The following is a 14,968-nucleotide window of genomic DNA, read 5'->3' on the forward strand; positions in this document are numbered from 1 at the left end:
ATCAAACAAGGATTATCTCCTTGAAAAGTATCACTAGGATTTGTCATTTTTATTTTAGCAATCAAATCACTTTCTCCATTACAGTTAAAAGCTGAATTTTCAATCACTTAGATGATCTGTTCCTCAGCTTTTGCATAGATCACATCTTCAACCAGTAGTGCCAAAATTCTAGTATGTTCAGTTATTTCCAAAATAGAATCAAAGAATAACAGAGTTGGAAGAGTTGTTCCGTATACCACTGATTCATCAAGATTCCCAAGAAATCTTGGGTCTTTTTCACTAAACATTCCTCATGCGTACTACTGGGTAAACATACAATGTAAATAAAACAGTGATAAGGAACAACAAAACTGCAGTAAAATCTATCCTAGATTCCAGCAGATGCTTACTTTATTTCCAAGGTATGGTTTAGGTGCAGACCAGTAGTAAGGAGACTTCAATATTTTTGCAACTGCAATGTTGTTAATACTTATTTGATGAGGTCCATCCAACTGAACATGTTGGGACTCTATGGTTTTTGAAGTATATGGAGCAGTCACCAACCAACCAGCCATAGAGGATACCTTATAGTAAAAGAAAAAGGAGAAAATTATTTAATGTCTAAGAAAATACACAGCAAAGTATTACAAATGCTAAATTGACACAATAATGTGCAGTGTTATAGAGTATTAATGCAAGTGGACTAGAACTATAGGACACTGTTAATTCATAAAGATTGCATAAGAAAAAAGACATGGGCTTAAACAATATCCTCTTGACTAAAATTGTCCAAGATAATAAGCCTTTCTCGGGGGAAAAATAGACCTATATTACCAAGATTTCATTTTTGCTATGGTAACATATAGCAAACCCTTTATAGTCTGGAAGCAATAAGTGAATCACTTTGCCTCCTGAAAGAAAGCCAACACTTTATATTAACTATCTACGTGTTGTTCACCTGTTTGCTTGCTTTTTTTCTTTTCTCTTCTGAGTAAGTAGCTTTCTATTTAATATTTAATAAACAATATGCTATACTATATACTACCAAACAAAAATATGTTTCTTAATTTTCTACCAGCTGTTCAGCACTGTTAAATTAACACAAGCATGAGGCTCAAGCTGGGCTTGAACTACGCAATTTATCCATGAAACCGTGTAACCAAATATAATCATTTATCATTGCAATGGAGGCATTTATGTGACAATAAAACTGAAAAGGAATATGTACTAGAAGAGAAGGTGATAACATGAGACAAGTGTATGGCACTATCTAAGGAAAACTGATCATGTTCGGTCAATTTATACCTGGCTAATGGGCCACGGGAGGCTTTCACAGACATCGGAAACGCCGAAACAGAAACATTCAGTACAACCATGAGGATTTCTTTCTTGGAGATTATAGAAACCTGGTTTGCAACGGTCACAGTTTTCTCCATCTACATTTTCCTGTGAAAGCCACATATTATTTATTGTATAGTCAAAAACAGAAACATATATATGTTGTGATTTAGAAACAATTGCTGACCTATTATAGCATGATATGAAAGAAAAATATAACTTTACATCAAAAATAATCCCTCTGCTTAAAAGAAGCCTAAACATTTTTATATTTATGAAATGAAGTGTGGAAAGATAAGTTAAAGATTAAATTTTAGGCCTTAACTTCCAGTCAGCAGCAAGGATGACCAATCAAGAATCTCTTAGGCCTTTCCTTTCTTGCTTCCAACAAAAAGGTGAATTACCTCCTGAAAGCCACCAGGTGAGACAAGTCACCTTTTAAATAGGTGCCCTTCTACACCTTCATATAATCTTGATTATCCACACAATTAATCCACATTATCTGATTTGAACTGGATTAGATCAGAGTTTCTCAACCTGGAGGTCATGAGGGGGGTGGAAGAGGGGTTGCCAAAGATCATCAGAAAACAAAGTATTTTCTGTTTATCATGGGAGTTCTGTGTGGGAAGGTTGGCCCAATTCTATCGTTGGTGGCATTCAGAATGCTCTTTCATTGTAGGTGAACTATAAATCCCAGCAATGATAACTCCCAAATGTCAAGGTTTATTCCCCCCCCTCCCCCCAAAAAATCCACTAGTGCTCAAATTTGGGCATATTGACTATTCGTGCCAAGTTTGGTCCAGATCCATCATTGTTTCAGTCCACAGTGCTCTATGGATGTAGGTGAACCACAACTCCAAAACTTAAGGATGTAGGTGAACCAAACCCTTCCAGTATTTTTTTGTCGGTCATGGGATTTCTGTGTGCCAAGTTTGGTTCAATACCATCTTTGGTAGAGTTCAGAATGCTCTTTGATTGTAAGTGAACTATAAATCCCAGCAACTACAACTCCCGAATGACAAAATCAATCCCCCCAACCCCACCAGTGTTTAAATTTGGGCGTATCAGGTATTTGTACCAAGTTTGGTCCAGTGAATGAAAATACATCCTGCATATCACATTATGATTTACATTATGATTCATAACAGTAGCAAAATTAGTTATGAAGTAGCAATGAAAATCATGTTATGATTGAGGGTCACCACAACATGAGGAACTGTATTAAGGGGTCACGGCATAGGAAGGTTGAGAAACACTGGATTAGATGAGTCTACACTGCCATATAATCCAGTTCAAAGCAGATAATCCAGTTTTTTTATATCGCAGTGTAGGCCTAGGTTACCACCATCCTTTGCATAGTTTAACATTAAGAAAATTTTAAGAAAATCTAACATTTTAAGATTTAGTTTTTAAAAGTGGAGTTCCAGCCACTTCTTTTGTTGATGTTTTGCTTCTTTGGAACTTTTGGTAGTTTGTGCATCTTCTGGAATAATTTAGGCAGAAAACTTGGACTTTCAGAACTGCCCAAGTTGCTTCATTGTTTTCAGGGGTTATGCTCTCCTACACGAACTCACACTTTCTTTCTTTCTTTCTTCAGCACTAGCGCCCTTCCTCTGCAGATGTGAACAACATTGAAACAGAAGGCACTACAGATCCATAGCTGAACAGCAAGCCTCTGCTTTTTTGGAATACTTCCTTCCAAAAGAAAGAATGGGGTGGAAGCGGAGACCTTTTTACTTTAAATGTTACCCTTTTCCTTTAAACAAACCATATGTTCCCTCCATGCATGGCTTACAATTAAATTAAATGACATGGATTACAAATAAATTCGCTCTGCTTGACAGCAAATTTTATCTCAGCAATGGCAATAGAATTCTTGCAAAGCGGAAAAATGGACCCGTGTCACATGTCGCCCCTGATGTAAAGGCTAAGGGGAGGTATTTTTCATCATGTCCTGAGCAAACATTGGATTTCTACCATAGTGATGGGAAACATATGATCCTTAAGATGTTGTTAAATGCAGATCTCCCAACCCTAGCCAGCAGAGCCAATGGTGAAGAATTGCCAGAGCTGAAGTACAACAGCATTTCCAGTCATCTCACTCTGGTCTATGTGATGGTTACAGAAACAGTTTAAACTACTGTAACCATTTACTTCAACTGAGATTTACTTCAACTGAGATTTTTTTTCTCTTGGTACATACAGAAAAAAACCCAAAATATTTAAATTGAAGACTAGATTAATAAAGTTGTTTCATGTGGCTTCCTGGGTTTAAGTGGAATGTGGAGAATGTCAGCTTGCATTGGGTTAAGGGAGAATCTATTTCTCTAGCTCTAAATCTCCGACAGTGATAAAGCAAAAAGCAAAAACTTCCAACAACAAACATGTTGTCATTGATCTTCCTCTTTCTAACCCCAGCTGTGTTTACTTGCTTACATTTTGTCATTCAATCTTCCCTAAAATTTGTGAGAAATATACCACAACCCTTAATTTAAATGCCCATCCACAAAGATTATTGTTTACATCTCAGATAACTGCTGTATTTTTCACCATTAAAATATTTTTCTTACTAAACATCAAATTTTACTTCAAATTATACAATTAATCAAAAATAATTCATTGTTGACTTACTTTACAAAGGCAAGGTTCAACGCATGGATCATCATTAATGCTACCCACCAGGCTACAGTTACAATGCAGGCAATTTGGATAACCTTTGTAGCCAAAGGCACAACGATCACATTTTGCTCCTGTATAACCTTCCTTGCAATGACACTGCCCAGGCTGAACACCTTGGAAAAAAACAGGAATGAGGAGAATATAACACAGAAAATAATATTTATATTGGTTTCTGGATCCAATGTTATCAATATGCCAAGTAAATCCTTAAAGAAGCACAGTTTACAGGCACTAATGCCACACAATGGAAAAACTTTTGCAAAAGCTACCCTTCCTGTTCTTTTCCTTGCCATGTTGAGCCTTGGCTGACTGACAATCACATGTAAGTCTTCCATACCAGCAATAATTGTAAACATTCTTCTGTCAATAATGGTGATTAAATCAGAATAACTTTTCCTACATTCCCTCATCCTGATTCTCATGTTATCATACAACTCATCTGTCATTTCAGTTGTCATCTCCTTCCTATGTTATCAAGAACCTCAGCCACACTAGCCTTTTAAGTATTTCACCAAGATCATGACATCGAGAAATACTAATTTTGTCCAAGATGGTACAATGCAAAGGCAATGCCACATTGTATGCTGGGCAATGCCCCTGTTAACCAAGACTAGAGGTGTGACCCACATTCTCTAGGCAATAGGTCTGAGATCTAAAGATTAGACATATATCTTAACTGTCTGGCAAGTGTAACCACATCACAAAGACTGACTCATTTATCTGGGCACAAAAGAGGAAAAACATGATGTGAGAAGACCTGGAAACCAACTGCTGTACATATCACAGCAATTTAGGCATCCAATGCTCATTATATTCTTCTCACACCCAGAATATGCATTATTCCATATGTATTTTTTGCATTAGTCTTGTTCTGTCAGCTGCATCCCCCTGATCTGACCTGATCTGATGTTAGTTCTGTTTGGAATTCCATTCCACCCAGGATTTAAGGACTAAGCCCACAAAGCCACAGTTCATCATATCCCATTGCCTACACCACTAGCTTCTGCTTGAATGTTCCAATACAACAAACTATATCTTCTTATATAAAATCATAGATATCCAACGCAACATAATTCACAAAGTGTAAAGAATTTGGTTGATCCAATGCTAAGGACAAACTTTTTGACTACAATCCAATCTAAAAGACAAGAAGAAGATGCTTCTACTTCATTTGCTTTTACTTCATTTTCTTTTCTTTTCCAGTCCGGACATTCCTTTCTCATTTCTCTGTTAACCTTGAAACAGCTACATGTGTCTTCAAGATACGTTTTTTACATTCCGGTTTCTTATCTCCAATCCAGCCATGTGTGATCCACCAACCTCCTTTAACTCCTCTATCTCCTTATTAGGCATCAACCACTCTTTCTCTATCCTACCAGATTACAGTCCCCACTCTCTCTATTTCCCCTACTATCGCTTTAAATCTAGAGCTTATCTTTTTTCCCAGTGTTTCCTCACATATGCAACTACAAGTTTTGAAAATACTGGCTGAGTTGCTTTTTAGAGATTACATACCATGCTGTTTCTCGGCATGCTCATCATCCCTAACACAGTCAGAACCAAAAGAGCCAAACAAATCACATTCACAAGGAAGGCAAGGATTGTTGTCATAGGGAGACACCTGAAAGAAATGAAAATTCAGTTCTCATTTTCCCTGTCGGTGATATGATGATGTGGTATATCAATTCATCTCAACAGGTAAAATGGATAGAATTGTGCCCTTGCGCAAAGGAGTAGGCAAGAGCTGCAGAAAGGAACCCAGCAAGATTCAGGCCACTAATAAGACATTTTGACAGGGTTTACTGATGGAAGCAGCACAACTTGGAATTGCTAGCCAAGGGATTTTAAGAGCCATGGTTTCAAAAAATGTAACTTCTCCAACTCTGGGAAGCAGCACACAGATTTAATTTTAAAAAGTTAGGCCCTGAAAGGCACACAGGGCTCTTACCACATTGCACATATGGCCTAAATATAGCCAAGAAAGGAGGTTATGTATTGTATAGGAAAGTCTGCAGGAAGGATAGAGGCCATAGAGGAAACTGCTGTTTTTCCAAAAGAGAGAGAGAGCTAGTGGTGGATGAGCACACCGTGCCAAAATCTCTTTCCTGTATTTTGAGGTGTAAAGGACAAGTCCTGAGGGAAACCAGTCTCTCACCATGGTAGATGACCCTTCAACAAATGTTAAGTTTATATAATATGGCCAACAGCTGCAGAAACACAAAGGGGTTTTAGTTGACATAAAGCATTGTATTCGCCTGGCAACAAAATTAGCAGCTTGCTTCCAATGATACTGTGTCAGCTCACAATGACATTCTTTTCTGTTTGCCTTCCACCATAACTTTTCTTTTAAATGGCATTATATTTAGAAATAAATAAATAAACAATAGGCTGAACAAAGTGCATCAGCCCCTTAACACAGTTTAGAATCAGTGAAACACAACATCATCTTACTTTATGTGGCCTATAGTATCCATCAGTACAGATCTCACAGTTTATACCAGTGGTGTGTTGGGTACAGTTGACACACACTCCACCTCCTTTGAATTCGCCATACATGTTTATACTTTTGTTTTGATCTGCCACACTCTGATCATAATAACAATCCTCTGCTTTGTTGTGACAGTTACATCCTAAAAAAATAAAGAAAGAATCCACTTTCATTCTTGTATGATAAAACATGGTTAAACAAATAAATTCAACAGTAAAACAAATCATGCTGAACACATCCTGTACAAATATGTCATTGGTTTCTCCCAGTAGATTTAGTATCTAGTATATACAGAGAAGCCCTTTCTTTACTTATGATCTGCAGCACTATTTAAATACAGAACCATTTAAGATAGTCGGGGGTTTTCTTTTTTGCTTTCTACACTTTCCAGAAGTCAAAAGACTATTAACTAAAATTACAAAGAAATCACTTATAAATACCTGAAAAATACATCCTCCCATATCATCTTGGTTGGATTTCAGCACCTCACCTTTAAAACATTTTTTTAAACCCAAGCATGTCAGGGCCCTTCCAGACAGGCCCTATATCCCAGGATCTGATCCCAGGTTTTCTGTTTTTAACTGAATTATATGAGTACGCACTGCCAGATAAACAGAAAACCTGGGATCAAATCCTAGGATATAGGACCTGTTTGGAAGGGCCCTATGATTTCAAAGATTCTCTGAATATTTCTCCATTTGCAACTTTAACCGCTTTTATGTTCTAGAACTGTGCCGCTCAAAGCGATCATACCGAGGATGATCCCCAAGTCACTGACTACCAATCCCCAAGCATTTCCAGGAGATAAATAAACAAATGTAGCCAATTCAGAATGAACGTAAAATCACAGACCAGTACTGGAGGGCATGTATTAGGACCAACATGCAAAAAAAGGTTGCTTTGATGGTTGAATTTTAATTTTTAACAGGTTTTTGAATTTTTGGGTTGTTGTAGGTTTTTTTGGTCTATATGGCCATGTTCTACAAGCATTCTCTCCTTACGTTTCACCTGCATCTTTGGCAGACATCCTCAGAGGTTTCTGTTTTACAAAAAGTCCAACTCATTTCAGCATTTATATTACTACATGCTCAATCTGCCAAGAGCAGAATTTTTTGCAATTGCTAAAAAAAAAAAAATTCCATATAAGTGGACTGTTACATAATAAAAAAGAGTCCTGGAAAAAGTTCAATGGTAATTTATGCCACAAAAAAGCAATGGTCAATCTGCCACTATCATCTTTTACTCATTTCATAATTACAAAACAAACACCATAAACCAAGCATTCATAGAATTGTCATTTTTGCATTACATACTCTCACATTTGTTGCCAACAGAAATGGTCCCTGGTCTCCATGGTGCCTGATGATAGCCAGGGCAACACTCACTGCAGCTCTCGCCACAAGTATTGTGTTCGCATTGGCACTGTAGTTTCTAAATGGAAACAAATGATAACATAATTTTACAACCTAATGCTTTAAAATGCCTCTTCACCAGAGATTTTCAAAGTCTATTTTAAATATTGAGGGCCAGAATGAAGAAATTACATGGTTTTTAATGGGCCTTGCCAATTTCTGGGTTGTTGTAGGTTCTTCAGGCTATATGGCAATGTTCTAGAAGCATTCTCTCCTGATGATTCACCTGCATCTATGACAGACATCCTCTGAGGATGCCTGCCATAGATGCAGATGAAATGTCAGGAGAGGCTGTTTCTAGAACATGACCATATAACCCAAAAAACCTACAACAAACCAGTGATTCCGGCCATGAAAGCCTTTGACAATACTTGCCAGTTTCTATATGATTACACATTCGGTTTGCCCGGTGTATTATTACACACTTCATTAAACAATACATTTTTATATAATGGACTCGTACTATTTCCTAGTTGTTCTCCTTCTGCTATCCTCTTTTATAGGAATGATATATTTCTCTAGATTTAAACCATGGAACTTTCTGTCCAATTGTAAGCTTGTTAATTTTCTCATCAGGAAAGAGCTCAAAACCTATTTAAATACAACCCAACTTGTAAGCATACTAGAGAAAAACCACAACCTTCAACATTGTGTTGTGGATTTCTTTATTTTTCAGTACAGCAAAATAACATCCTATAGACTACTCATGCAAATTTGAATATTTTCCTCTGAGTAAATTTCAGGGAGAGCAAAGCAAGTTTCACAATAAGCATGTGAATATTCATTCTAGATTGGCACAGAGCTGAATAGAAATATATTTTAACATACAATCATGCATTTTATGCATTCATTAATTGTTGTTGGTTTTGTTTAGAAGAATAACACCACTAGCCACAATGTTAACTGCAGTGGAAGAAAATATCTCTGTATATGTTCACTCATTCCTTGTGCTTGTTGACTATGCACATCTGGATTTTTGTGTACAAGGGTAAGCATGCATATATGTAAGCTAAAAGCTAAAAGACGAAGCAATGAAGGTATCGAAGGCAGTGTACTCATGCTAGAATGGCACTTTTCCTTCATTATTATCCAGTTCTAGAAGGATCTACAAAGGTATGATCCTACTGGCTCTCAAATGCTTATGCTAATAAAGATATGCTTATTGAAAACACTTATACTGTAACAATGTATATCTTTCCAGAACTACTTATAGTCTGTACTTGAGATGGAATGCGATAGGCCTTTATCACAAGAATAGCAAAAGTGCCTTCTGACTTTCTCCATCTCAGGGTTTTTGGTCCTTGACCTCTCCAGACTTTCTAGACTGTGCTTTATCAGAGTGAAAGGAAAGGAAATATGGAACTCAGTTGTCCTGGAAGCCTCTAGGAGAAGCAATTTACCTTATAAATAGTTTATGCAGTGTTCAATGCTTTTAAGAAACCTTGCTTTTTCAAACAAGAGATGGACTTCTACGTTGTTGCTTTTGGGGACATTTTTAGTAGCTTCTGCAGCTTCCAGAAAACTACATGGTTAGAAAATTCCTCTCAAACCTGCCAGAGATGACACTTCCACTTTATTTTGGTATCTATCTATCTGTTTATTGATTTCATATCCTACCTTCTTACCAAGATGGGATTCAAGGCAGCATACAATAATTTAAATAATTTTAAAAATTAGGCTAAAATAATTTAATGTACTAGTTTGCCAGCAATTGGTCACTCCCAAACCTGGTGCCTCAGATCATTTTGGACTAAAAATCCAGGAAGCATTAGTTATGAATTCTGGAAGCTGCAGTCAAAATATGTTTGGATAACTACATTGTGACTAATGAACTAAGAATAGCTTTAATAATATTTCAGTGGCATGCAGATATTTGTAGTAGATATTGGAAGAACTAACAGTTTTACTTTAGTTCAAAAAAGAGAGAGATGAATATGGAGGGAAGAAATAAACATACCTTTGTTTCAACATCCAAAGGACAACTTCGAGCATGGCCATAGCAGATACACATCCCGCCAACTGAGATGTCTTTTAATGAATAGTAATACTAAAACAGTAAAGTTTAATTTTTTAAGTTAGATGCCTTTTAATATTAGAAACAACAAAAACCATTATTTTATATTTTATGAATACACCAATATGTATCTATCTACTGTAAACCAAGACAGTTCCTACAGATATATGCACATGCACACACATACAAACCAAAGCAATGCAACTGGATCACCATCTAGAGCAGGCATGGGCCAACTTCAGCCCTCCAGGTGTTTTGGACTTCAACTTCCACAATTCCTAACAACCTACCAGCTGTTAGGAATTGTGGGAGTTGAAGTCCAAACACCTGGAGAGCCAAAGTTTGCCCATCCCTGACCTAGAGGGAGGAGGACTCTGGTATCAAATTCTGTCTGCTTGCTAGCATTATGTTCTTATGCTAGATCCATAGGATGCTATAAATAACATAAAATCTGGTCTGGGTATGCCATTTAAAAACTGAAGCATTACTTCTACCTTTAACTCAATACTCATTTTGACCTCAGGTATATATTGTGACTGCCAAAAGAGATCATGAAATCAATTTGGTCTGCAGGCATTTTCTGAGAATACAAGATGTTAGTTTAGCACTCTGACGATAGCTCAAACCAAGTTAAACAAACAATTAGGAAAAACTGCTTAGTACTTTATTTTTCGCATGTGATCATTCTCTCAAGGGTACTCTCAAGTATGGATTTATGTCACCTGTCAAGATGAACATATTACACTCACTGTGCTTTTCAAATAATCTTTTTTTATTGTATTAGTAATAATAATTCTTATACAATACCTGCACCTAAATACTGTTGAATCTTGGAATATCTAACAAGAACTTACATGTATTGCACATTGGACACATTGGTTAGACCACATCTGGAATATTGTGTCCAATTCTGGGCACCACAATTCAAGAGAGATATTGACAAGCTGGAATGTGTCCAGAGGAGGGCGACTAAAATGATCAAGGGTCTGGAGAACAAGCCCTATGAGGAGCGGCTTAGGGAACTGGGCATGTTTAGCCTGAAGAAGAGAAGGCTGAGAGGAGATATGATAGCCATGTATAAATATGTGAGAGGAAGCCACAGGGGGGAGGGAGCAAGCTTGTTTTCTGCTTCCTTGGAGACTAGGACGTGGAACAATGGCTTCAAACTACAAGAGAGGAGATTCCATCTGAACATTAGGAAGAACTTCCTGACTGTGAGAGCCTTTCAGCAGTGGAACTCTCTGCCCCGGAGTGTGGTGGAGGCTCCTTCTTTGGAAGCTTTTAAGCAGAGGCTGGATGGCCATTTGTCAGGGGTGATTTGAATGCAATATTCCTGCTTCTTGGCAGGGGGTTGGACTGGATGGCCCATGAGGTCTCTTCCAACTCTTTGATTCTATGATTCTATGATTTAGGGCCAGATGGATACAGATTCCCATGTTAAATGAGAAAGAATAGAATATTCAGTATATTTTTCCAGTTTTTCTATTTCTCTCCTTATGTTTTGACGACAAGAGTTCGTCAAGAATTCTAAACTCTTGTTAACTGTCTTGGCTGATAAGCCAGGAACAGACTGGCCCAGAATTCCATCTCTTTTATGAGTAAGAGCTCAATATGCTTATGTTGGTATGCAAACTCACCCTCATATCACTGCTAGCAATCTATGGATTGTGGATTTAGCAACAGATGGAATTAGCCATATGTTCCTATATCCATTTTATGCACCTTTTAACCCATAAGAAGATTCAACATCCCGATGTCTCACAATTTCCACCACCATATGGATAATGATTAGCGAAGTCACTGCAAGACAACTTTCTTATGTCATAAAACTAGCAAGTAATGTGGGTTATGTTTATTCCAAAAGTAAAGCATTCATCTGCATAGCGGTAAAACACACCCCATTCATACGATACGACAATATCAGCAAATAAACATCATTGGATTATTACCCTTCTTGTAACAATAGGGTCAACATCTTTAGGGTCATGGTGGCTAAGGGTCATGAGATCAGCATTAAGAGTCCTTATACGTTGCAGTCGAAGACGGATATATCGTGCAGAAGTAAACTCCAATAGTTTCTCTGAAGGGTCATCAGCACTAGGTCTTCCATTAATCAATGATGTGTGAATCTACAAAGAGAGAGAGAAAGAGAAACCAATTAAAATCAAGTTCATCATCTTCCCCAAGACTATGGGACAACCTGCCAGAAGAGCTTCAACAGCTAAATGAATTGTCGGAATTTAAAACACATTCAAAGACCTATCTCTTTCAGCAGGCCTATCCAATCAGTTTTAATCATGAATTTTAAACTTTAGTCCTATATCTTTGTTCCTGTGTATTTTAATATGTATTTGTAGAAATAAGTTTCAATATGTGTGTTTCATATAATGTTTTTAGATGATTATGTGTTTTTAGCAATGTTGTAACCCACCTTGAGCCACAATGAGAGGTGGGTAAAACTGTTGTTGTTGTTGTTGTTGTTAGCACAACTTGTGAGGAAAGTTTAGACTCACCCTGACAGCTGTTGTCCCCCAACCCAGAAGAACAAAAAGAATGTATTTCTACAAAACTGATACCAAAGAAAACAATTTTTCCTCTCCACCGCTGCTGTCATTCTAAGGATATTGAATTAACCACTTTCTGACTCACAACTCCCACAATATTTCTTCCAAACCACAAAGGAAATGATGAACATGCATATGGAAGAAGAGGAAAGAAATCCAGACATCTGTTTGGAAGACTGACCCGCAGAGGAACACAGAATGATAGACAAGGGGGCAATTGTATTTGTATGCAGACATTTATGAACTTTCATTCCAAGCTGCAGGGGCCATTTGATTCCAATGTTATATATGCAAATGAAATGTCAAAGGAAGTATTAAAACAGAAAAAGGAGGAACATAGAAAATCAGGAATACTGACAGACAAACACACAGCACAGCTGACGTATAATCCTGATCCCATATTATTAGACTTGGAAATGGATGAAGCAAACTACTCATTACGTGCCAAGAGATACCGTTACTGGTTTTTTTAAAGGGCTATCAATTTATTTATTTATTTTTGCTTTGTTTTTCGTAATATGAAAAGATCTTTGAGATCAAGAAATACTAACAGTCTAATCTTTTATAATGTAGCTAAACAACCATGAAGTATAAGAAATATTAAACTTCTATTTGTTCTAAAAATTGCACATTTGAAGAGTTTCCTTTCTTTTTCTCCAATGAAATTGTGCAGTTTGTATCAGCAAGAATGTCTATCCAACTTGCTTTCTCTAGGCTGCAGTGACAACAATTGTATATAATAGAACTAATACTAGGAAAGAGCTAAATATATCAGTTTGGCAAATGGTTTGAGACCCTATATATTTTTACTTTATTTTCCAAATACATTGATTTACGGTTTATTACAGGGAATCTAAAATTCTTTTGTCATAGCCTTGAGTGACTAGACACAAATAATACCATTAAACATCCATAAATTTGCTTTAATATACCAAATTCAATTTCAGGATATGCACCTGATGCAAATATTGAGTAGCTACCATTAAAAAATATCCAGTATGTCAAATTAGTATAGTTAATTTGATGAACAGTGTTAACATTATACATATAAGGACGTAGACATCTTTAATTTGAAGAGAAATCGGAGAGTCCCCTTTAGTAGCTATTTTCTACAAGGTCAGAGTCCAGTTTGCTAGTTTATAAAGACAGACATTCACAGTATGTCAGCTACAGTATTCAGTGTGCCATTTCCTTACAATACTGGGCTGCTTCTGTCATCTATACTATAGAACCACTATGAATAGAACTGCTTAAAAGAAAGAACAATAAACTCTTGACCTGCCAATACATAGCTCTTTTAATTATGCTCTCTTTTTGAAACAATGCCAATCCCTGTTTTGGAGCTTAATCTGAACACAGCATTTGGGGCAGGGGGAGGGGCTGCTGGTTCAGTGCTTGACATTTTTGTTCTCATTTCAGGTGGTCTTTAGAGAGAGCATTTTTGAAAATAAAAGAAAAAAAGGATAATTAGATTCTGGGTCTAAATAAACAGCCATAAGCTTTCAGTAAACAGCCACTGGGATTTTAAAACTTAGAATTTTTATGGACTATCTCCTAGCAAGGCCTATTTACGTAACACATTCTTGTTTCTCATGCTGGTCTGGGCCATTAAATCTTCGCAAAGATTGGAAACTTACTTTTTGGTCTACATCTCCAAAATTGTAGTTGGACAATTCTGGGAATTGTAGCCCAAAAATGTAAAATGTAAGTCAAATATCAAAACAAGAACAACAACAATAAACTTTATTTGTATACTGCCCTGTCTCCCCACAGGGACCTAGGGTGGTTTCTAACATGTAAGGAAAGCATGTTTCCAATTTTGTTTCAAAAGAGAAAAATAAATTACAAGCTGCATATCTTCCCACCCAAGCATTTGACAAAAGCTTCTGATTTTCATAGGGCTTTGCAAGCCATTCTTATCAGTGGTTTGAGCTGCAAAGTTTGTATTAAACCCAAAACACAATATTCAGCTATCTCAAATGAAATCCTGTTGGTCATTGGTCAAAACTGCCGCAGTATAGCTTCCATTTTCATTCCAAACTAAGACTGAAAAATCAGTCAGATCCTGATTTACATGGTTCTCCCAAATTATAATTTGTTCCTTTGCAAATTGGGGTTCCACAAAAATGTTTAATTAAAAGTTATCTTAAATGCAACCAGAGGAAAGCAAACTCAAAAACAAAGCTTTTTTGTTGAACACCAACCAGGTTTTGACAATGCACTTTTGAACTGGCAGAGGTATTGTTAGCTCTCTATTATTCTTCCGAACTTTTATACCATTCTATGTATGTACATCATTCAAGCATCTCAATGCAATTTGCACCAACAAATTGGCAATGCGGATGTTGATTCCCCCTCCATTGCTCTAACTTAGCACTTTAGCTAAAGCACTAAACTTGAAAGGAGGTGACAATTCAGTCAATCATTTAATTAACTGTGCAAAAGGACAAGACAATGGCATATATATAGTATTGTAACAAGAATTATCTTCCTA

General features: G+C 36.8%; 1 protein-coding gene across 1 annotated transcript in view; it reads right to left on the reverse strand.

Moving 5' to 3' along the window:
- Window positions 1-14,968, reverse strand: part of LAMA1 (laminin subunit alpha 1) — a 115,865-nt gene that overhangs the window by 76,100 nt on the left and 24,797 nt on the right. Inside the window, exons 5-12 of the mRNA XM_060775074.2 lie at window positions 11,860-12,039; window positions 9,854-9,943; window positions 7,798-7,915; window positions 6,448-6,626; window positions 5,512-5,617; window positions 3,949-4,109; window positions 1,285-1,425; window positions 390-563 (exon numbers count right to left, since the gene is read on the reverse strand). Of these exons, the coding sequence (XP_060631057.2) occupies window positions 390-563; window positions 1,285-1,425; window positions 3,949-4,109; window positions 5,512-5,617; window positions 6,448-6,626; window positions 7,798-7,915; window positions 9,854-9,943; window positions 11,860-12,039 (1,149 nt within the window). The remainder of the gene's footprint in view (window positions 1-389; window positions 564-1,284; window positions 1,426-3,948; window positions 4,110-5,511; window positions 5,618-6,447; window positions 6,627-7,797; window positions 7,916-9,853; window positions 9,944-11,859; window positions 12,040-14,968) is intronic.

Source organism: Anolis sagrei, chromosome 4 (assembly GCF_037176765.1).
Source record: "Anolis sagrei isolate rAnoSag1 chromosome 4, rAnoSag1.mat, whole genome shotgun sequence".
Lineage (NCBI taxonomy): Eukaryota > Metazoa > Chordata > Lepidosauria > Squamata > Dactyloidae > Anolis > Anolis sagrei.